General features: G+C 46.1%; 1 protein-coding gene across 2 annotated transcripts; it reads left to right on the forward strand.

The window, feature by feature from the left end:
• Nucleotides 1-1,180: 1,180 nt before the first annotated feature.
• Nucleotides 1,181-23,653, forward strand: LMAN2 (lectin, mannose binding 2). 2 transcript variants are annotated; one of them, XM_049648638.1, is made up of 8 exons: nucleotides 1,181-1,614; nucleotides 1,783-1,901; nucleotides 12,816-12,933; nucleotides 13,536-13,615; nucleotides 13,798-13,959; nucleotides 14,068-14,182; nucleotides 17,150-17,269; nucleotides 19,012-19,146. In XM_049648638.1, the coding sequence occupies exons 1-8, from the start codon at nucleotides 1,419-1,421 to the stop codon at nucleotides 19,044-19,046; spliced, it is 945 nt and encodes a 314-aa protein (XP_049504595.1). In that variant the 5' UTR covers nucleotides 1,181-1,418; the 3' UTR covers nucleotides 19,047-19,146. The 2 variants fall into 2 exon arrangements, with proteins under 2 accessions (XP_049504595.1, XP_049504594.1); XM_049648637.1 differs by having other exon boundaries at nucleotides 1,195-1,614; nucleotides 19,034-23,653.
• Nucleotides 23,654-24,599: the final 946 nt, after the last annotated feature.

Consider the following 24,599-nt stretch of genomic DNA (forward strand, 5'->3'; position numbering starts at 1 on the left):
CAAAGCCTGGAGCCTGCTTTGGATTCTGTGTCTCCCTCTCTGCCCCTAACCCACTCGCATTCTGTCTCTCTCAAAAATAAATAAACGTTAAAAAAAATATATTGAGGGGCACCTGGGTGGCTCAACTGGTTAAGTGTCCGACTTCAGGTCATGATCTCATGGTTGGTGAGTTGGAGCCCCGCATCAGGTTCTGTGCTTACGGCTCAGAGCCTGGTGCCTGCTTCAGATTCTGTGTGTGTCTCTCTCTCTGCCCCTCCTCTGCTCACGCTCTGCCTCTCTCTGTCTCTCAAAAATAAATGTTAAAAAAAATTTTTTTAATAAAAAGTAGATAAAAATATTGAGGGGCGCCTGGGTGGCTCAGCTGGTTGGGTGTCGGTCGCTTGATTTTGGCTTAGGTCATGATCCCAGGGTCATAGAGCCCCCCCCCCCCCCCCCCCCCCGTAGGGCTCCACGCTGGGTGTGGAGGCTGCTTAAGATTCTCTCTTGCTCCCTGCCCCTCCCCCACTCAATTCTCTTCCTCTCCCCCCCCCCAAAAACCCCCACAAAACCCAAACCAAACCAAAAATATCGATATTTGAATCATGTATTGAAATAGCATGAGCAGGTAAAACAGAGCCTTATCCGGCTGTAGGCCAGGAGTTTTTGACCTCTGGCCCACAGCCAGCTTTCCTCAACCTTTAAGGGCTGCTGCTTCCAGCTGCAGCAGATGGGCACTAACATGGTTTGGATCCAGATGGGTCCCAACTATCACTGGGGTCCCGGACAGGATTTCGGTCTGCTCCTACTGCGTAAACTCGATTGGGTATTAGGAGCTGGGACTGTGTACACCCTCTATTTTTCCAAAGGCGGGATGCTGGGGAGCGGTGGGGCCACAGACGGCTAAAGAAAACTATCTAGGGCCATCCAGTGAGTCCGAGGGAGCACAGGAGTTGGAGTTCAGGCTTCCGCCTTCAATTCTGAGAAACGTTAGTCCAGACTCGATTACCGGCAGGTTGACAGGATCGTTTTAGTCTTCGTCTCTCCAGCCTGCGCGAAAGACCCAAAAAACTACAAGTCCCAGCACGCCTCGCTTCGCAGAGGACCCTCGCTCTTCCCCTGACTCAAACCATCCCTCTGTTCCTCGTTGGCTCACAAGCTTAACGTGCTGTTCAATGATTGGTTGCAGCTCTTGTCGCTCATAAGAACCCATTGCCGAAGCTGGCCGACAGGTTCCTCGCAGCCGCTAAGGAGATGTAACAGCACTCGACCAGGCTGGGGGAGCTGGTCGGTAAATAAAGCCGCCTTCCCTCCGGCTGCGAGGCCTTGCTTTTTTAACTTCCCGGTGACACTAGGTTTGGAGGGTTTCCGGCCGGAGGCCATTAGATGGGACACCAGGAAGGCGGAAGTCCCAGGGCGGAAGTGGCCGAGAGGAACGGAGAATGGCGGCGGAAGGCTGGATTTGGCGCTGGGGCTGGGGCCGGCGGTGCCCGGGGAGGCCTGGGCTTCCCGGCCCTGGCCCTGGCCCCACTACACCTCTACTTCTTTTTCTGTTGCTGGGGCCGGTTGTTGCAGATATAACTGACGGCAACAGTGAACACCTCAAGCGGGAGCATTCGCTTATCAAGCCCTACCAAGGTGAGGCCTGGGGCGGGAATGGGCGCTGGGTGAGGGCGAGGCTGGACAGGGTTGGACAAGGGAGTTCCTTTCTCCTGAGCAAAGCAGCTTTGTGGGTTTCCTGTCTTTGGCAAGGCCAGTCCTGGAATGGCTTCTTACGCACCTGTCTCTGTCCGTCTCTGCCCACAGGGGTCGGTTCCAGCTCCATGCCCCTCTGGGATTTCCAAGGCAGCACTATACTCACGAGCCAGTACGTGCGTTTGACCCCTGATGAGCGCAGCAAAGAGGGCTCTATCTGGAACCACCAGGTGAGTGGCTCCCAGGAGGTTAGGTATACCCTTAAGTAAGCCACTACTCCCAGTCTCTGCAGCACCCAGACCTGAGCTTAGTTCGAAGGTTTGCTTGGCACCTTTCTCTCCCGCCCCGGTCTTCCTCATCTTGGTAACGCTCATCAGTGGTGACATTAACAGGTAATGACTACTGAAGCTACTACGTGTCAGGAACTGCACCTGACACTTTCCACCTTTCTCATTTAGTTTCTTCAAAAGCCTTGTGAAGTAAGTGATGTTATTTCCATTTTACTGACTACGCTGAGGCTTAGAGTTGAAAGTACCTTTCTCAAAGTCACGTAGCTAGTAAGCACAGAACTCTCTGGCTGTCTGAATTGAACCCTCAACAGTGGGATAAATGGAATGAACATCTTTATTGGGTGGTTTCTGTGTGTTAGGCACTAGCCTTATGATGCCTTATTGTATTTAATTCTCAAACAGGCTGTTTGAAATAGTTGGCTATTGTGGCTTTATGCAGAGCTAACACAGCGAATGGTATAAACGTTTAAATTCTGATCTGTCTGATATCTAAGCCCAGCAATTCACTTGCTACACTTGACCCCCCCTACCCCTGTACGGTGGAGGAATCCCTTAGAAATACTTGCAGACTCCATCCATTTCCCCAGTGTTTCATTGATGATCTTGTCATCAGTGGCATAGAGGAGCTGGACTTGTAGGCAGTTTTAATTTCTGTGACTTTTGCTTTAGAGGTTAGGGAACCTCGAGTGTCACTGGCATGTCATACATAACCAGTGGCCAAGATAAGTCGCTACACAGACTCCACACTGAGGAGGTCGAGGTCAGGAAAGGGGTGAAAGGGGAATAATTTTGGGCTGGGTCACAGCTTGGGGCGGATGCTGCCCCTGCCCCAGCCTACCTGATTCCAACTCTTCCCATGGCTTAAGCTGTTGGCCATTGTCCTAGTTTTCTCCACCCTGTTCTTTGGTCCATTCTGAGTGGCTTCCTCATTAAGTTCTGGGAGACTGCGCCGTCCTTGTGTTGCCTCATCTGCCTGTCTCTTCCACTCCTCCTCTCCTTTGCTAGGGACATCTGGTTTACTTTCTTCAGCTTTCACTCTGATCCTCAGAGCCTGGGGTCTCTCATCAAGGGATAAACAAGCATTATGTCTATACAGTCTGGCCCCTGGTGTCTCCATTCGTTCTAGTAATTTTGTTCCAGCCTCTCTGGCTGCTTTCTTGCCTCAGGATCTTTGCACTTGTTGTTCTCTCTGTCTGGGCACATTGCCTTCTGGCTCTTCATGCCTGCCTGGTTCTTTCTCATCTGGTGTGTCTCAGCTTGAGTGCCACCCACTCAGTAGTTCATTAACTACTTTATCTCCCCAAGTCACATTCTGTCACATTATTCTGTCTTAGGGCTTCCAGATAATTTTAAAAAATTATACTGTAGTGTTACATTTTTTATGGAAGTGAGTTCAGTATAGCATTAAATTTTTTATTTTTTAAGGAAGGTACAAATAGGGCTAGAACTATTAGAAATTGGTTCAGCTACAAGTAACTTAATTATGGTTGTATATATAACTATTGGTTGGCATTGTCAGTGGTGTGGCAATGTCACAGGGCTGAGAGGATTCTACACTACATCAGATTTTTAGTCGGGAATGTAACTATTCTTCCCCCACATCCCCATTCAGTTCTAGGGCCTTTCCTATTTGGCCCTGCAGATATTCTTAAAAGGTTGGAATGTTTCCTGTAAATCTTGAAAGAAATTGCTTGGAAGTCTTAGAATTTTCTGCCTAGTGCTTCCCAAGAACCACCTCTTCCTTTACTGGGCTGGAGAGCTGGTTTCTGGACTTTTCTTTGTTGCGTGCCCCCACCTGGGAGAGGGACTGAATTAGCAAACACTCCTAAGCACCTGCTGTTCTCTGAGCAAAGAGAAAAACACAGCTGTGCTGTTTCAGTGGAGAGGTCCAGACCATGGAGTGGTCCCAAGGTGAAGTCTCAAGACTGACTGGAGCACAGGACATAGGGGGATGCCCAAGGGGCTGATTGGGCCCCATCTTGAGGAGCCTTGTGTGGAGGCTGCAGAGGTGGTGGTTGACCTTTTTTGGCTGATGTACTGTCTGAAAGTATATATCCTCTTGTGCTTTTTAAAAGTTCATATCCCAAATTACTTATTGTAAGTTTGAATATTTGCAAAGGATGTAGTTTCTAGCATATTTAAATATTGCCATTTTAAAATAAAGCTGTTTGGTACTCTTCAGTATGTTCAGTGGAATCTAAATATTTCAATTTGGTATCCATTGTGTGTTTTAAACACTGTGAATCAGCCTGAATTATACATCAGTTTTTTTAATTCAATGTGTGTTTTCATCTCATCCCACACAATTTTATCCTATGCCATGTATTTAATGCTTGAAAATTTCTTCTTGATTAGCTTGTTCTATTCTCTGCAACTAAAATAAGTATAATAATTTAAACCTTTTAACTTTGGGGGCGCCTGGGTGGCTCATTCGGTTGAGCATCTGACACTCTGTTTCAGCTCAGGCCTTGATCCTAGGGTTTTGGGATCCAGTGCTGCGTCGGGCTCTGTGTAGAGCATGCGGCCTGCTTAAGATTCTCTCTCTCTTTCTCCCTGCCCCTCTCCTCCATTCTCTCTCTCTCTAAAATAAAAATAAATTAGAAAAAAAAACATTTTAACTTTGTTGGGACCTTGAAACTAAGTTTTAATATGGGGGGGGTGTTACAATTATTATTGATACACAGTTGGTCAAAATAAATTCATTACACAATTTTGAGATAATTATTGTAAAAGTAAAAATTTATTGAAATGCATCTCAATAAGCTGTTGTCCCCCCAGTCCCTGTCTGGATGGGTATTATTGTCAGAATGAGACAGGCCTCAGCACCACTTCTACTTTTTGTTTTTATAGGTGTGAATGCTGAGAATCTGTGTTTACTTAAATAGTAGATGGAGATGCAGGGAGTTTTGTTATAGCAGGGACACTCAATATTTTAAACTTCTGTTGGTTTATAAACTCAAAATCATGTAGTGATCTTTCATCAAAATGATGATGTATCAGTTAACTATAGGATTAGCTCTGCCTTCCACTAGTTGCAAGGACGTGAAACCACTAAGTGTAAAATGTTCTATGATTGCCACATGATTCTGATTTAATTGGCTCGGGGGAGGGTCAGGGCATTAAGATTTCTGAGCTCCCCAGCTGGCTCAGCTGTGCAGCTAGGGTGGAAAACCACGGCTGGCTGTCTAGTCCTCCGTCTAGTCCTCCTTCCAAAATCAGCTTCTAAATCCGTTCCAGCTGGTACTTCACCTGCACCTGCTTAAAATCCTTCAGAGGCTTTATATTGTCTCTATTTTGGTATTTCCCTCCACTGATCTACAGTCTTCAGTCTGCCACGTGCAAAGACTTTCTAAGGCCCAGATAGTCCTGTAGGAATCCAGGTTTCAACTTCTGTGTGTACTCTTTCCTGAAACTCCTCTCCCTATGAACGTACCAGGGGCAGGAGGGTAGGTGTTCCTTTCTCATATCCCTGTTCTCAGTTGCCCTTCTGCTTGGAGGCACACCTTGCACCAGCTTGGGGTCTTAGCTCAGTGCATTGTTCTCAGGTACAGAAAACTGGGCACCAAAGAGACCGTTTGAAATCTGGTTTCTGGGCTAACTTTTGTGGAGGTGAGATAGTTAAAAATTTTTTTTCAAATATATAAGGGCTTTTCTAGTTATTAGAAAATTAAGTTGTTGTTAATATCTAGTTTGGTTTCACCATGGTCAAGGAATGCAATCTGTTATTTCATTTCTTGGAGGTCTGTTGAGTCTTGCAAATGGTCTGGTTTCTGGAAGATTTCCTGTGTGTGTCTGCAAAGAATGTGGATTCTCAGGTCGTTGAGTACAGTGTGCTGTTTGGTCCTTAGTTAAATTTACTGATTGGGTTCAAATATCTGTATTCTTCCTGATGTTTTTGCTTGTTTTTATCGATTACTAAGAGAGGTATGTTAAAATTTCTCTGTGGATTTGTTTTTACTTTTGTAATTCGTTAGTTTCTGCTTTACATATTTTTGAGGCCAAAATTTTCCTGGTAAAGGGAATCTTTTATTAAGAAGTGTTTTTGTTATTAAAATGTCCCTTTTTAAAATTTTGTTATTGATATAGCTACACAAGCTTGCATTCGGTTAGTGTTTGCATGCTGTATCTTTTCCTGTCCTTTTCCTTTTTTCCATTTCTTTATGACTTAGAGTTGTTTTCTTGTAAACTCCATATATGATTAGTCTTTTGAGGGGTTGTTGGTTTATTTTTGTGGTAAAATACACATAACACCATTTACCATTTTAACCTTTTCCCCCCCACTTTTAAATCATTTAATTTATGAAACCGTTCTCTTCAGTAAGATGCTCCTTGGCATTTAAACGGTGTTTAAAAATGTAATGGTGAGGTGCCTGGGTGGCTCAGTCAGTTGAGTGTCTGATCTTGGCTCAGGTAGGGATCTCATGGCTCGTGGGTTTGAGCCCTGCATTAGGCTGTCTGCTGTCAATGCAGAGCTCACTTAGGATCCTCTGTCTCCCTCTTTCTGCCCCTCCCCTTCTCATGTGTGGACTCGCTCGTGCGCATGCTCTCTCTCTTCCTCTCTCTCTCTCACGAAAATAAACATTAAAAGGAATATAATGGCTATCTATAAAAAATTAATTTGATTATCGTATTTATGTAGCTGCACGTGTAAAAGAAAATTGGGGAAACATTTTTTATTACAGTAAATGTCCATAATATAAAATTTACCATCTTAACCATTTTAAGTGTCCAGTTCAGTGGCAGTTCATTCACCTTGTTGTGCAACCATCACCACCGTCCATCTCCAGAATTTTCCTATCTTCCCAGACTGAAACTCTGTACTCATTCAACAGTGACTCTCCATTTCCTGCTCCCCAGAGCCCCTGGTAACCAATATTCTTCTTTCTGCCTGAATTTTACTCTTTTAGGGACCTCATTTAATGAAATCATAGAGTATTTGTCTGTGTTTGGCTTATTAATTTAGCATAATGTCTTCACAGTTTGTCCATGTTGTAGCCTGTGTCAGTATTTCATTCCTTTTTATGGCTGAGCAATATTCTTCTGTGTGTGTACACATTTTGTTAATTCATGTATTTGTTGATGAACACTTGGGTTGTTTCCACCTTTTGGCTATTGTGAATAATGCTGTCAAGAACACGGGTGTGTATGAGTATCTGAGTCCTTGCCTTTTTTTTTTTTTTTTTTTTTCCTCCCCACCTAGGAAGTGGAATTGCTGGGTCCTATGGTAATTCTATATTCAACTTTTTGAGGACAATCAAACTGTTTTCCACAGTAGCTACACCATTTTACATTCCCACCAGCAGTGCGTAAAGGTTCCAGTTTCTCCACATCCTTGCCAACACTTTTTCTGTGTTTGTTTGTTTTTTTTTGTTTTTTTGTTTTTTTGTTTTTTATGATAGCCATCTATCCTAATGAGTGTGAGGGGATATCTTGTAGTTTTGATTTGCATTTCTCTAATAACTAATGACGTTGAGCATTCTTTCATGTGCTTATTTGCTGTTTATCATCTTTTTGGAAAAATGTCAAGTCTTTTGTTCATTTTTAAATTGTTTTTAACTTTAGGAGTTCTCTATATTCTGGAGACATTAATCCCTTCCCAGTTACATGATTTGGAAATATTTTATTCCATTTCGTGGTTGTCTTTTTATTATCTTGATGTTTTTGATGTGCAAGAATTTTTGTTGTTGTTTGTTTATTTTTGGGAGAGAGGGAGAAAGTGTGAGCAGGAGAGGGCAGAGAGAGGGAGACAGGATTCTAAGTGGGCTTTGCGCTGAAGCAGAGAGCCTGATTCAGGACTTGAACTCTTAACTGTGAAATCATGACCTGAGCCAGTCAGATGCTTAACCGACTGAGCCACACAGGTGCCCCAAGAATTTTTAATTTTGATGAAATTCACTTTATTTTGTTGTTGTCGTCTGTGCTTTTGTGTCCTATCCAAGAAATCTTGCTAAATCCAGTGTTGTGAAGATTTTCCCTGTGTTTTCTTCTAGGAGGTTTATGGTTTTAGCTCTTGAGTTTAAGGCTTTTACCCTTTATTTAGTTTTAAAATTAAACTTTTTGAGATAATTGTAAATTTACATGCAGTTGTAAGAAATAATACAGGGAGATCTTATGTACCCTTATCAGAATGTAGTTCACATTTAGTAAAATTACTGATGTGTTTTGCTTTAATCCACCTTCCTATTATTTTTATTTAAAAAATTAAAACAATTTTAAGTTATTATTTTTTTATTTACTTTCTATTTGTACTGCTCATTCTCTGTTCATTTTTCTCTCTGGTCTTCTTTTGAGTTGGTTAATTTTTATTCCATTTTTACTCTTCTGCCAGCTCGAAAGTTCTTTGCTTGCTTCCCAATTTTTCAATGATTACTCGAGTTTAAAACACAGCCATATTTTACCAAAGTCTAACGATAATGTGTACTTTCTTCCTGGACAATGCAAGGATCTTAGAATACTTTAACTTTATTTACCCCATTGTTGTCATTTATTTTAATTTTATTTTAAAACATTGTTTCACGCAAATATTTATTTAGATTTTTACCCTCATATTTACTGGATTTTTTTGTTCTTTGTTCCTTCCTGAATCTCTGACTTTACATCTGGATAATTTTCTTTCTCTCTGATGAATGAAAGACAGTTTTAATGTTTTTGTTTATCTAAAAACGGCTCTTTTTGGGGGCGTCTGGGTGGCTCAGTTGGTTAAGTGTCCAACTTTGGCTCAGGTCATGGTCTCGTGGTTTGTGAGTTTGAGCCCTGCCAGCAAGGAGCCTGCTTGGGATTCATATTTTTTTCCTCCCTCCCTCTCTCTCTTTCTCTCCCCCCCACCCCTGCTTGCACTCTCCCTCTCTCAGATAAGTAAACTAAACTAAATAAATAAAAATGTCTCTTTTTAAAAAGTCTTTTTTATCTGAAAATGTCTTAATTTTATCTTCATTCTTGAAGGATGCATTTGCTAAGCATAGAATCCTGTGTTCATTTTATTATTTAAAAATTTAAAAATATCTATTCATTTTTGAGAGACAGTGCAAGTGGGGCAGGGGCAGAGAGAGAGGGAGACACAGAATCGGAAGCGGGCCCCAGGCTCTGAGCTGTCAGCACAGAGCTCGACGCAGGGCTTGAACTCACAAAACTGTGAGATCATGACCTGAGCCAAAGTCAGATACTTAACCATCTGAGCCCCTTATTCACTTATTTCTAAAAATGTTTATTTGAGAGAGAGGGGTGGGGGGAAAGAGTGCACGCAGAGAGAGAGGGAGAGAGAATCCCAAGCAGGCTGCATGTTGCCAGCTCAGAGCCCCATGTGGAGCTCAATCCCATGAACCATAAGATCATAACCTAAGCTGAAATGAAGAGTCGGATGCTTAACTGACTCCCTCCCTTCCTTTTTGTGCCTAGATGTGGTTTTCTTTTTTTTTTTTTTAAGTTTATTTATTTTTAAGAGAAGGGAGAGAATGTGCAAGCAGGAGAGGGGCAGAGAGAAAGAGGGAGAGAGAGAGAGAATTCTAAGTAGTCTCCACACTGTCAGTGCAGACCCAGTGCGGGGTTCAAACCCACGAACCATGAGATCATGACCGGAGCGGAAGTCGGTTGCTTAACTGACTAAGCCACTCAGGTGCCCCTGGTTTTCTTTTTAATTTGTCTTCTTTGGTTTGTAAGATTTAAGATTTGTGGTGAAATGTCTGTGAATCAGTTTTAGTAAGTGTTTGGACATCGCTTTAAATATTCCTTTGCCCTGTTCTCTCACTTCTCATTCTGAAACTCCAGTTTATGTATCTTAGAGTTTTTCACTCTCTCTTACTGACAATTTTGTATCTACCATTCATTCTCTCTGCTTCATCCTACATTTTTTTTTTTTTTAACCTCTCTGGCCTTGAGATCACAGATTCTCTCTTCATCTGTTTTTAATCTACCTGTCCATTACATTGTTAATTTCAGTTACTGTGTTTTTTTAGTCCTCGGACTGTTTCTTTTTGTTTTTTGTTTTTTTTTTTTTTTAGTAGTGTGATTTTTTTTTTTTCCCCTTTTTTTCCCCAGTTATTTTTAGGACACCTGGGTGGCCCAGTCAGTTAAAGTGTCTCATTCTTGGTTTTAGCTCAGGTCATGATCTCTTGGTTCATGAGATCAAGCCTTGCATTGTGCACTGGTGGCATGGAGCCTGCTTGGGATTCTGTCTCCTCTCTCAGACCCTTCCCTGCTCGTTCTCTCTCTCTCTCCCCCTCCCCCCCGTCAAAATAAATAAACATTAAAAAAATATATATATATAAAATTTTTTATTTTTTGAAATTCTCAATCTTATATTTATCCCCTTGATTATAGTAAACTAGTTATTTGAAAGTCCAGTATCTGGAATTCCCATCAGCCTGTTTTCTCCCTCTTTTCTGGCCTTGTTGATAACTTGTCTTTTTATGTGCCTGGTTGTTTATTGTATGCCAGATACTGTATTTGTAATGTGGCTTGTTGAAAAATTTGAGGCCTGGGTGAGTCACTTTAATGTACTTTTCAGGGATTGAGAGGGCTCAAGCTGAGCTACTGCCCCTGGGAGGGCCTTTCCTCATTCACTTTTGTTTTTGGGTTGCTGTCTTTGCGGTTCCAGCCCAAAGCAAGCTTGGTTCACCAGGCCTTCCACTCCCTCAGTAGGCCTTGGGGCAGAGTCTTTGTCCATCTATCTGTCTCCTCACCTCTCAGTTGTCCCCTGTAGAATCTGCAGATTCCCCAGAGCCACAACTGGCCAAGAGCTGGGAAGGCTAAGATTTCACACTACTTGGAAGCTGTTGTTAGGTGTCCACCAGCTCTGCATTCTTAGGGGCTGGAGCTGGGTCTCATCGCCTTGGTTTTGATGCCCACAGCTGACTGAAACTGTACACTGATGAATCAGTGAACGCACAAGCCACATCACCCATGGTGGGATGTAAAGTTTCTCAGTTTTTTATTTTAATTTTTTTAAACATCTTTTAAAATTAAGTGAGCATTATGCCCAGCGATCCCGAGATTAAGAGTCCTGTGCTCTACTAACTGAGCCAGCCAGGTCCCCTTAAAGTTTTTTGTTTTTGATCTTTTATTTTTGATTTTTTAAATTATGTTCATTATACAAAATTCAAACATAGAAAGTAAACATTTCTTGTAGTTCCCCTACCAAAGTCAGCTATCGTTAATATTGGTTCATGTTCTTTTAGTTTTTTTCTCTACATATACTAATATTAAAAATTTTTTTAATGTTTTTATTTATTTTTGAGAGAGAGAGAGAGCATGAGTGGGGGGGGGGGAGGGGGCGGGGCAGAGAGAGAGAGGGAGACACAGAATCTGAAGCAGGCTCCAGGCTCTGAGCTATCAGCACAGAGCCTGACACAGGGCTCGAACTCATGGATTGTGAGATCATGACCTGAGCTGAAGTCGGGCACTCAACTGACTGAGCCACCCAGGCGCTCCTACTAATTTTTTTTAAAAGCACTTTTGCAACTTAGTTTCTTTTGCTTAGTATCTTTGGTATCTTCAGGTGTAAAGGCTTATGGATCTGTCTTGAGTCTGTTAAAAACCTGCAGCAACCAGATTGACCCCCAGAAGATGGGAGTATCAATAATCCCATTGATTGAGAACATGTGTTTCTTTCCATCCTCATCTACACTGGTATTAATGATCTCTTTAATAGTTGCCAATTGGATAAGTCAACAACATCTTGTTCTAGTTTGCCTTCTGATGGGCCTTTATTTTAATTTTTTTAAATGTTTATTTTAGAGAGCGTGTGAACGCAGAGTAGGGAAAGAGAAAGAGGGAGACACAGAATCTGAAGCATGATCCAGGTTCTGAGCTGTCAGCACAGAGCCTGATGTGGGACTTGAACTCAAGAACTGCAAGATCATGACCTGAGCTGAAGTCAGACACTTAACTGACTGAGCCACCCAGGTGCCCCTGGGCCTTTGTTTAAATACTTGCTCATGTACCCAACTGCAGACTTCCTCCAAGTGGGTTCCTGTTAAAGTATTTGTCAACACCTTAGTTTTCATGAGGAACTTTCTAGTGGATGAGGCCAGGCTGTTTCCCTTATTGTGGACGGTGTCCAGCTCTGCACCTGATGTTCCTGAATGCCTGGGTGTATCTGCCTTCTTTCGTATCACAGTTGTCCAGAGACCCCAGAGCATGACTTTTCCAGCCCCCCAGCCCTGGCACTGTCATCACACTGAAGTTCGGCTGGGCCTGCAAGAGGCAGGAGGTATGCTGGCCAAGAACTTAGGGTTTGGAGTCATCCAGAAGGTTGGTTAGAAGGGAAAGACAGTGGGGATGGAAGACCAGAAAAGAATTGCTGCCCTTTGTGTTAAAGGCGTGAAGGCCATGGGAGATATATAAGACACAATACAAGTTTCTAAGACAGATCTGAATGTGAGTCAAGACCATCCATACCTGCTGTGGACAAGTTATTTTGTCTCTGAATGGGTTTTCTTTTTGTAAAATATGTGGCTCCAATAGGGTTAGTTCCAGAAGATTTTGGGGCAGGAGCAGTGGAGATGGAAAGGAAACAGGGCTGATGGGTTTGGCTGGTGTTGAGGAAGGTGAATCAGTGTGAGAACCTGTGGCCAGGCTCAAGAGAAGACTGGGCCAGAGTGGGCAGAGTCTGGGCCTCAGACAGCTTGGGACACTGTGTGACCTCCCTCCTTCCCACCTGGGAGGCCCAGCACCCCCCTCTCTTCCTGCTGAGAATGCTGAGGTGGTCTGTTGGTTAGTGGCACTTGTGACCCTGCTACCTGCCCCTTTTTCGAGGAGTGTCCAGTCTCTGTGGAGGAGATGGGCCTGTATGGGTCACCTCTGGTTGGCAAGAAGGCCCAGGGAGCTCTGAAGTAGCTCTCTCTGCTTTCTCTCCAGCCTTGCTTCCTCAAGGACTGGGAGATGCATGTCCACTTCAAAGTCCACGGTTCAGGGAAGAAGAATCTCCATGGAGATGGCATTGCCTTGTGGTATACCCGGGACCGCCTTGTGCCAGGTAGGGAGGTGCTTGTATAGGTGGGGGCATTCTGCCCAGGTTAGGGCACTGGAGCTCCTCTTTGAGGAAACCTGGGACCTCGAGTCTGCTCTAGGGAGTGTCCCTTTGTGAAGAGGGATAGCTGGATCCTACAGCTCAACTCTAAACCCCATTGTGGCCTGGTGTTGTACACCAGCTAAGAATGGATTTTACCATTCTACTGTTTTTAAAAAAGCAAAAACAAGGAAGACTGTGACTGAGGCCATATGTGGCTGCAAAGCCTAATGTTTCTTGTCTGGCCTTTGACAGAAAGTTGCTGACCCTTGGGCAGAGGGTGGGGTTTCCTTTCTTCTGTAGGAGTCCTTTCTGCCCCCTTGTCACCTGACATGTCAGAGCACATGTCCAGGTACTGACCCCTCAACAGTTAACGGTTTCAAACTTTGAGTCCTCTCTGCTGTACCCCTGCACCTCCTCCTGCCTTAAAGATCCCTTCTCTTTCCTGGGCGAATGACCACAAATCAGCCTCCCTTTCCCCCACCCATACTGGCAATACTTTGTCCTTCAGGTACCCAGGGGACAACTCCAATATCTCCCATTACGAAAGCATCTCCTTCTAATTCCAGGGCCTGTGTTTGGAAGCAAAGACAACTTCCATGGCCTAGCCATCTTCTTGGACACATATCCCAATGATGAGACCACAGAGGTATGCCTCTGCTCTCTCCCTCAGACAGGACAGGAAGGACTGGGCAGTTGGCTGGGGGGTGGGAACCAAGACTTCTCTCTGGTCTCAGCACAAAAGGGGCCTCCAGGGATCAGGGTGGCGGGCTACCCCAGTGCCTCCCACAGGATGGGCTGGCCATAGAGTAACTGGTGTCTTGGTCTCAGCGTGTGTTCCCGTACATCTCGGTGATGGTGAACAATGGCTCCCTGTCCTACGACCATAGCAAGGATGGCCGCTGGACTGAGCTGGCAGGCTGCACGGCTGACTTCCGCAACCGCGATCATGATACCTTCCTGGCTGTTCGCTACTCCCGTGGCCGTCTGACGGTGAGCAGGCAGGATGGGGGCCGGTTATGCCTGTGCCAGTTCCGTGGAGGCTTAAGTTGATGGGCGGGCTTGGACCTGGCACGTACTTGACTTACTGGCTGGCTGCAGGTGATGACCGACCTAGAGGACAAGAACGAGTGGAAGAATTGCATCGACATCACGGGAGTGCGCCTGCCCACTGGCTACTACTTTGGAGCCTCGGCTGGCACCGGAGACCTGTCTGGTGAGCATCTGGGCCGAGGGAGGCATTAAGTCTCAGTCTTGACCTTCCCTGGTCTGTCGGGAGCTTGTGACATAGTTGATAGCTTTCCTTCTTAAACTTCTTTCCTTTGGTTCCACACACACCTGGGTTTCTTCCTCTACTTTCTAGCATCTGGGAATGTTGTCACTCTTGGGGCTTTATTCCGTGAGCACTCCCTCAGCAGTCTTCCCCTCTGCAGCTAGGGGGCTGAGTATGCTACAGGGTCCCACATTTCCATCACCAGCCCAGACCTTTCCAGACCTTTCCAGACCTTTCCAGACCTGTGTCACCCAACAGCCTGCTCCGCATCTCTGCCTGGATACCCAACAGGCATTTCAGCCTTCACATGCCAATAGCTGAAGCCCACATCTTGCCACCAAGACATAAATGGCACCTCTGTTACTCTAGTTGCTCAGTCCAAGAAGACTTGGTGCCACTGTGGTCTCTATTTTTTCTCTCACATGCCACCTCTTATCCTTTGGTGAGTCTTGCTGGGTTTGTCTTCTCAGGGCAGCAGACTACTTTTCCTCTCTTACTACTTGGCAGGTCCAGGCCATCATCTTCACTCTCTTGGACAACTGCAGGAGCCTCCCATGTGGTCCCCTCCTTCCACACCAGTTCCCCAGCAGTCTCTCCCAGTTCAGTCAGAGCGATTCCATTAAAGCTCAAATGAGGTCTTGCCACTCCTCTCGTCTTCTGCAGAGTCAAGGCCCCTGTCTGTCCCAGTAGCGGTTGCTGGGCCCTGTGTACCATGCCTCCCCTACCGCATCAGCCGTGACTCATGGCTTCCTGCTCCTTTACATCACTCTCAGCTCTTCTTCAGATACACCAGCGCCCTCCTGCTTTGGCCTTTTTACCTGTGCCTCATTCTTACCTCCTTCAGGTCTTGCTCAGATGTCACTTCCTCACTGGGGCCTTCCCTGATTCCCACATACCCCAGTCTCCTATGCACTCCTTACCACCTTTCTTGGCTTTATTTTTCTTCATAGCATTTAACCATCTTGGAATCTACCATGTAATTTATTTCATTTTCTAGGTATGCTTAACTGAATTGTAAGCTTCATAAAGTCAGGGCTCTTATCTTCTTTGGCCCACAGTGTGTCTGTATGCATTGGGATGCTGCTAGCCTATGCAAGCCTCGCTGGGCCACCAGGCCTGGGTGACACTTTATAGTGACCTTTGGCCATGGTTCTCAGAAGGCATCAGGGTCCTCAGAGGGCTGGCACCAAGCCCAGGGTCAGCTCTTGCTGACCAGAAGTGGGAAGCAACGTATAGGACCAGACATAGGGCTTATTTATCCTCAGGATAGATGTTTCTGAGAGCCTCCCCTTCACCCTTGAAATGTCGAGGTTCCTAGAGAGTCCGTTGCTTTGGGGTTTTAAAGTTTTTAGTGTGGATAGTCCAATAAGTCCCTTTGCCCCTGTTACCCAGCTTTAGGTAATCATTACTTGCTCGTTGATTACTTGGTAATTAGTTACCAGCTGGATGTCAGTCTTGTGTCATAGTCCTTCATCTCAGGTTATCTGGAATTTCATTGGGTAGTACATCAGCATATGTCAGGAGAAGGTTCTGGAAACAAAGCCAGATCTGTGGCAGGTGAATGCTCTCTAAGGGTATTTGGAGAGGCCCAATAAAGAGTGTTGGAAATTGACTACACAGTAGTGCCTGACCATTAATCAGAGAGTTGGGAATGCCGTCCTCTGCAGCAGGCGTCTCATGGGGAGTCACATGATGTAGTGGTCTCTTTTCCCTTTTAATTCTTTTTTTGTTTGTTTATTCTGGGAGAGCGAGTACACGCACGGGAGGTGGGGGCAGAGAGAGAGAGGGAGACAGGGGATCTGAAGCAGGCTCTGCGCTGACAGCAGAGAGCGCAATGCAGGGCTCAAACTCACAAACCATGAGATCATGACCTGAGCCGAAGTTGGACGCTTAACTGACGGAGCCACCCAGGCACCCCTCTTTTCCCTTTTATACATCTGAGACCATTGGGAATTTGAGAGTTGAAGGGATTTCCCCACGTTCACACCTAGGAAGGGCAGAGCTTGGGTGGAAACTCTGGTCGAACTTCAGAGTCAGGACTTGTCCCTGCGCCTCCGGGGCTGTGTGTGCTGGGCTCTGAGATACCACTTGGCTCTGCCTGACCCATTTGCCAGGTCCTTGCTCTTTAGGCTGTCCCTTTTCCGGTTTCCACGGATTTCCTCTTGAAATGAGGCTTTTCCTCAGGTTCCAGTAGGTTAGCTGAACTGATGCTGGAATCAAGGGACCAGGACCCCTGTCTTGGCTCTGATCTCAACCTCCCCATCTCACAAATGGGGTGGTCACTTACTGTCAAGCAGAAGTTCTCTTCTGCCCATACCTGAGCCTTTCTCTAGTGTTTTCTGGGACAATCACTGCCCAGGTATTAGAGCCTCGCCCTCAGCTGGTTGCTGAGTCGTTCATCTGCATTCTGAACTTGGGTCTCTGATGGGAGCACCTGGCAGCAGCCTGCCTGCCCCTCGGGAAGATCAGACTTCTCAATTGGCTGTAGAATAACTTGCAGGTCCTTTTCTGGTACATACTATCTGCTGGGCAATCTGTCTCTGCTTTGTGTGTACTTTCTCATTTTCTTGCCATGATTACCAGGCAAGATGGATATTATAACCTGGATTTACAAACAAGGAAACTGCCTCAGGATTTAGACCCAGGTGATTTTGACTGTAAAATCCATGCTTTTTTTCTGTCCTGCCTCCTCCCAGGTTTGTTAATGTTGAGTTCTAGAGGTATTCTAGCTCCTGGAATACCTGCTGGGGGTCACTGGGAAGAAAACAGACCCCTCACTAGGCAGGAGCAGAATTCTCCCTGTGGGACCTTGCCACTCTGAGGGACTGGAGCAGCAGCTTCTCTCTGGGGAAGGCCATGGGCCCTAAGGCAGTCTCCATGCTCCTTCTAAGCTAACTCTTGATCCTACAGACAATCATGACATCATCTCCATGAAACTGTTCCAGCTGATGGTAGAACATACACCTGATGAAGAGAACATTGACTGGACCAAGATTGAGCCCAGTGTCAATTTCCTCAAGTCGCCCAAAGGTATGTATGCAAGGCCCGCCTGGGCCTGGGTGGCCTGGTATGGGGTTGCAGTGGGGCTGGCTTGGCTGAGTGTGTATGGTCCATTTGCTCTTGCTTGGTCCAGTTGTGATTGTGGCTTGGGGTCTTGAATCAGCAGCTAGTGCTAATGAGTAGATTTGTGAGCACCTGGTGCCTATTTCGGCTGGTGCTTAGTGCGGGGTTAATGGCCAGTAAAGCCAGAGGGGCCAGTTTGTTGGTATAGGTGGCATGCAGGGCATTCTGATACAACATGTGTGTGGTCTCAGTGAATGGCCTGGGAAGTAGGTGCTGCCCCTAGCCAGGGCAACTGGTCTTCCAGGTTTCCTCAGCTAGAAAGAAGTAAAGACAAGAATCAACTTTGAGTTTTTGCAAAGCCCCAAAGCCTGGACTCTTTCCATGGTGCTAATTAGCCACCAGTCTCTCCTCACAGAGCAAGAGTTCTGGTTGAAGTGAAACCCCTATGTGTGTAGACATCCAAGAACCCTGAAGTTTGCCTATGGGCCAGGATGGGGGCACTGAGGAGCCTCTCAGCCTAGCCCAAGGTCACCATGTAGAGTGTGAGCCAGAGTGGAACCCAGCACTTAATGTGACCTCTCACTTTTTTAAGATTCATATTGCTTACAAATATCTCAGGGGCTAAACAAATCCTGCCGTGTACCCACTGTTTTTGCAACCTTTGATTGGAGAGTTTCTGGCTGAGGGCTTTCAGAGAATTCCTCTGCTCTGACCTACCCAGCAACCCAATAAGGTTGGCCAGGCAGGGGTTAACTCATTTGCAGACCTGTTGATCCATTTGCTCCTTTAGCAGATGGTTCCAGAGCTTTCATTCACTGCCTAGCCATGGGCTAGGTGCCGTCCTAGGGCTTAGTCTAGTGACTGAGGCAGAGAAGGGGGCAGAGGAAAACAGGCTGGTGGTGAGACCACGTCAGCAGGCCTGCCCTGGTTAGGTTGTGTGGGAAAGGATGACGTAGCTTGGCTCCTGCCTGGCATTGCAGGCCTCCTCCACAGTGAGCAGTGGAGGGCTAGGGCTGTGGCTCCGGAGGGAGGCCGAGTGGCAGGAACAGGGCCGAGGCTGCACAGGGCAGGAGGACTTGAGTCCAGATTCCTGTCCCTTCACCCACAGACTAGTGAACTTGACAAAGTCTGTTCCTGCTCTCAGCCTTCTCTAAAAGTGAGATTATGAGCTCCCCATCCCAGGGTAGTTGGGATTCCAGGAGAATATCTCATGTGTCAGGGCCTTGTTTCTGGTAGAATTCTTGATGTTAGCAAGCAGAGAAGTGGTGTGGCTGGAGAAGAAGGACAGGGGATGGAGGGCCTGGGAGATTCCCCCCCTAGGGACCATGGAATACATCCAGGTGTAAGTCAGGGCCGCTTTCGGCCAGGGCTGTGTCTCTCTAGGTCAGGATCTTGGACCACTGACTGCATGGGGCCAGGGTGGGGCTTGTGAACGCAGGTCTTGGGCTTGCCTTGTGCTGACTCAGGCTCTCCTGGGGAGGCCAGGAATTCGGTTTTCACCAGCCCCTTTCAGAGAAGACACCTGAGGCCTTGCTCCCTGGGAACCTCAGTCCCAGTGGGATTATTCCTGTGTCCATTCCTCCGCCCCTCTCTGGTATAGCTGTGAGCAGGACACAGGGCTGGCTGCGGCCTATTGCTCTGCTCAGTCCTGTTGGACTCCCTGTCTCCCGGGAGCCCGCCTGACCTCTCTCTCCACTTTACCACTTCAGCTCCCCCTCTCTTCTCCCCCAGACAATGTGGATGACCCGACGGGAAACTTCCGCAGCGGGCCCCTGACGGGGTGGCGGGTGTTCCTGCTGCTGCTATGTGCGCTCCTGGGCATCATCGTGTGCGCCGTGGTGGGGGCCGTAGTGTTTCAGAAGCGGCAGGAGCGGAACAAGCGATTCTACTGAGTGGCCGGTGCTCTGCTCTGGGGAAGGCCTGGTTTTGGGCCCCGGCACTAATGTGAACTTTTTTTTACTGAGATTGTAAAAGAAAAACAAGACGACCTTATTTCTTAACCGTTTCAAAGAAATAATTAAAGTATTTTCGTACATTTTGCTTCTTGCCCAGCAGGGATAAGCTGCAGGGCTGGGGAATAGGGTTTGGCATCCCCACACCTGGGGCAGAGGTCCTCGCCCATCTCAGGAGCAGGGAGGAGTCTGTGCCTGGAGCTGGGCCCTGGCAGGTGGCTCTTGAACACTGGAGGGCCCCCCAACCACATTGTGGTGGGTGTCTGACGATGCAAGCAGTGATTTTGTTCTGTGCGGTGTGTGTTGGTGGAAAAGGAGGCTGACTGGAGAACCTGGGCCTTTCTGGTCACCCTCTGAGCTTCTTCCCAAGGCAGAGCCTCGAGTGAGGCTGGAGGAGCAATTTGGTGGGGCTCAGAGTGTGACCGTTTGCTAAATAAAGTGAAATAACCAACCTCAGCTGTGTTGACTGTCCTAAGGGGCTTGCTTTTCTTTTCCTTCAAGTAACTTCCAGGTGGCCAGTGCTTTACAGCTCTCAGCCTCCTCCCCTCGGCCTTGCCACACAGCCCCAGGAGGCAAGTGCTGTGCTCCCTGTTCCCAGATGGGGAAGCACAGCTCTGGGAGGTCAAGCGAAACTTGCCCAGTGTCACATAGCATTTGAGGTCATGGGGATGGGGCCTTGTGCCATCTTCCACGTTCTCTGAGCCTCTCACTCTGGGCAGGGGAAGGTCCCACACAGAGGGTGGGACCTAAGTGCAAGCGAACTCTAGGGAACTCGGGCTAAGGGGGGCTTCAGGAAGATCTGGAAGGGATTTGTAGGTACAGAAGGACAGGTTGGGGTCGGTAATGGTATTCCCTTTGTGGTACCTCGAGGGGAGAAAGATGGCATAGGGAGTGGAAGAAAGCCGGCAGCTAAAAGGAAAGTACCATCATCTGGCAGCTTTCTTGGGTCTGTCTGTCCTGGCCATGGCCTGCCTCTGCTCTCCAGACTGTTCTTCGGTGCTCCTGACCCCGCCATGGAACAGTGTGTCCCCATCCATTCCGGAGCCATCTTCAGCATCTTGCACTTTTTTTTTTTAATGTTTTATTTATTTTTGAGAGAGAGAGAGAGAGAGCTTGAGCGGGGGAGGAGTAGAGAGCGAGGAAGACACAGAATCCAAAACAGACTCCTGGCTCTGAGCTGTCAGCACAGAGCCCAATGCAGGGCTCGAACTCACGGACTGTGAGATCATGACCTGTGCCGAAGTCGGATGCCCAACCAACTGAGCCACCCAGGTGCCCCCAGCATCTTCCACTTAAATGACATTTGAGTCTCCATCTTTTAAAAAAAAAAAAAATTTTTTTTTTATGTTTATTTGGGGGAGGGGCAGAGAGAGAGGGAGACCCAGAAGCCGAAACAGACTCCTGTCTCTGAGCTGTCAGCACAGGGCCTGACACAGGGTTCGAACCCACAGACTGTGAGACCATGACCTGAGCAGAAGTTGGATGCTCAACCATCTGAGCCACCCAGGCGCCCCAACTCTCCATTTTAAAAACAAGAGCAACCCTGTCTCCCTGTTGTAACCAGGCTTCTTATAATTAACATTCTTGATGAGATTCTTATAAAAAGTGGATAGAAGTAGATGTAAAGAGTAAGAACATATATTCCTGTCAATCTTTCACCCTCACTCCCCTGAGCTCTTCATTGATCTGTTCATGGTCTCTTATCCCTCTCGATGTGTCCTGTGTACACATAGGACCCGTCTTTTGGCAGGTGAGATGTCAAGAGATTGTTTATAAATTCACAGTGACAGAGAATTCTGAGCTGTGTTTTCTTCTCATGGGGCTGGGAGCCTGTTCATGAAGCTGTAAGAGAAAACATGATCTTCCTTATTGAAAGAAATATTTTATTGAGCACTTTCCCCAGAACAATTTCTTTACTTGAAAAGTAGCTAACTTTGAGTGCTTACTATATATCCCAGGCATGGTTCTGAGCAGTTGACACGTATTAACTCATTTCTCTCCACAACACTTAACCCACTTGGACATGAAAAATCTGCTAGGCTGGGTGGCTCCTGACTCACTGAGCATCTTCTTCCTTGGCGAGTGCCGTGTCTGTACTGACATGAATGACTGAGGCCTGGAATCTGGAACTCTCTGTGGCTGCTACAACCACCATAATCTGCACTACACTCGCCATATTTGGCCTTTAATTTTGGCCCTATCTTGGCCTTCCCCGAATTCCTGAATTATTAGGCAAATTGGCATCCTGTCCTGTATGGCTCTTGCCTTTGGCTGCATGTTGGAGACATCTGGAGAATGAAACTCAGTCCTCTGTGCTCTACAGTTTGGGTTTAAGAAGTAGGTGGGGTGTGGGCAGGGGCAGTTTGAAAACAACCACGTTGGGTGGTTCAGATGAGCATATAGGCTTGAGAAGTGGCAGGTGTAGACTAGTGATTTGAAGGCTGATCTTGAAGTGGTCCTGGTCTGTTCTTGGCGGTCAGCGGCTTGTTTGCATCCCTTTCAAAGTTCAAACCTGGAGGTGCTTTCCTAGAAGGTTAGATTTGTGTTCTCACATCTGCTTTTTCATATATGTGGGTTCATGCTACTGTAATCTACATTTTTGCCACATGCATTTATTATTTTTAAATGTTTATTTTTGAGGGGGGTGAGGGGCAGGAAAGGGGGACAGAGGATCCAAGTCAGACTCCACCCTGACAGCAGCTTCAGCACAGTGAGCCCACTGTGGGGCTCAAACTCATAAACTACAATCATGACCCAAGCCAAAGTCGGATGCTCAACCGACTGAGCCACCTAGGTGCCCTGTCACATGAGTTTAAAAACAGAGTTATTTCATCATATAGAAGTTAGATATAAATGTATATCCCTGCACCTGTTGTACAGCATGAGAAATGAAACGTGGCTGACGCATTTGCATCCTTCTTTGTCCCCTGCCCAAAATAGGTGCCCCCCCTCTTGGAGGTGATTGCTGCAGATTCTGATTTTTTTTATGTTTCTTTCTTTCTTTAATGTTAAATTTATTTTTGAGAGAGAGAGTGCAAGTGGGGAAGGGACAGTGAGAGAGGGGGACAGAGGATCTGAAGCTGACAGCAGTGAGCCCAATATGGGGCTTGAACTCATGAACTGTGAGATCATGACCTGAGCTGAAGTCCAATGCTCAACCAACTGAGCCACCCAGGTGCCCCTGATTTTATGTTTCTTAAAAATGTTACTGTAGAGGTATGTATCCCTAAACGCATAGTAGTGTTTTGCATTCTAAAAAATTACAAATGGTACACAGACGTATTCCTCAGCTCTTAAAATTCAGCACTGTTTGTGAATCTTTGCATTAGATGTGGCTCAAGATGTGGCATGAGTGGACTCCAGTTTCTCCATTTGGCCATTGCTGGATGTTTGGATGGTTTCCAGGTTTTTGCTCTTAAAATGCTGCTCTAAATGTTCTGGAGCCCATCTCCATCCATGCACAAGCCGGGTTGTAACTTACTTGTAACTTATGTACATTCCAGTCTTACTGGTTGTCAGATTGGTCTTGTGGGTTGTATTCATTCTGCTCCCACCTTGGTGACTGAGATTCCCCCTGCCCATTTCTTAGCACGTGATATTATCAATGTTTACTTATTGATGATCTGATAGGTATAAAAGTTTTAATTTGCATTTCTCAGCTAATCAGGTTGAGGATTTTTGTATCCTCAAGGATCCGTCCATGGTGGTGTAATTTTTTTGCCCCTCACCTTTTTCTTGTGGTTACATGCCCATTCTCATGGGATCTTCAGGTATGTGCTTTTGCGGATTACCTCTCAGCATGTGTGTCTTTTGATTTTCTAATGTCATATGATTTACTGTCTATATTTTAATGTCAATTACTAATCTTTTCCAAATATTTTTCCCCCAAAAGTCTGAAAATTTTGTTCAGACTCAGTTTATAATCTCCATGGAATTGACTTTTGTGTGGAGTATGATGTAGGGATCTGGTTTTCCCACTATGTATAGCCAGTTGTCAAAACATTTCCTGACATTCATTCTTCCACACAAGCCACAGCGCTGCTGAATCAAGTGCTCCAGATACCGCTCCCTCGTCTTCCTCCTGTTTCGTGGCTGGAAGGCCAGATGTTTAGCTAAATTCTCCAGCTTCTTAGCTAGGGTGGCTCTGTGAGAACTGTGCCTGCCGAGGAGACTCTCGGTAAAAAGCGCCAGATGGCAGCTGGCGTGGCTGTTTGCCCATCCTCCTCCTGCTGGACAGTGGGGGTGATCCCCAGAGGTGCAAAAGCCCCCTGTGACCATGGGGGCAGTAGTGAGCACCAGAGCTGGGTGGAGCATGTGTCCTCAGGACATCCAGGGCTGCCGCAGCCCTGGACTGCTGGGCTTTTATGTAAAATAAATAAATTTGTATTTGCTCAAATTACCATGAGTCATGTTTTCTGTTATTTGAGACTAAGAATAGCCCTCTCCCCCGTCGTGTATATGTCAAGTTTTCTAACCTGTAGGGGTCTTCTCTGCAGGTAATATTAATGTGCCCACTCAATGCCACACACTGTTGTAGGCCCTGGGACACGACAGCAAAAGGAACTACAGTCCCCCATGGAACTTACAGTCTGGTGGGGAAATCAGGTGACATAAATATTTACAGTATAAAGTAAGTTTAAAGTATGTAGTAAGTATAACATATGCCATGTTAGTACTTACATTTGTTTCTTGTAGCTGCCGTAACTATGTACCACAGACTGGTGGCTTTGAATGACAGAAGTTTATTGTCTCACAGTCTGGAGGCTGGAAGTCTGAAATCAAGGTGCTTGCAGGGCCATGTTTCCTCTGATGGCTCTAAGGGAGAATCCATCCTTACCTCTTCCTAAATTCTGGAGATTCTCTGTAATACTTGGCATTCTTTGGCTTGTAGACCTGTCACTCTTGTCTTTGACAACATCATTGCATGGCAGTCTTCACATCGTCTTCCTTCTGTCTCCAAATTTCCCCTTTTTGTTAGCACACCATTTACATTGGATAAGCCATCCCTGTGACCTCATCTGAACTTGATCTACATAGAGCCTCTTTCCAAATATAGTCATTTTCTGAGTTACTGGGGTGAGGACTTAGCATAGCTTTTTGGAGGAACACAACTCAACCTGCAACAATGATTAAGGGGAACAAAATTAGGGAAAACGGATACAGGGAGTCAGATGAAGATGGAGAAAGACTTGCATTTGACTAACAATCTATGGGAAATGGACTGAAAATTCATTGAGCTTAAGATTTGTGTATCTTTCCATATATAATATTTCTTTTTTTTTATGTTTATTTTTGAGAGAGCGAAGACAGCCATCAGGGGAGGGGCAGAGAGAGAGGGAGACACA

The sequence above is a fragment of the Panthera uncia genome (genome assembly GCF_023721935.1).
Source record: "Panthera uncia isolate 11264 chromosome A1 unlocalized genomic scaffold, Puncia_PCG_1.0 HiC_scaffold_17, whole genome shotgun sequence".
NCBI classification, from domain to species: Eukaryota; Metazoa; Chordata; class Mammalia; order Carnivora; family Felidae; genus Panthera; species Panthera uncia.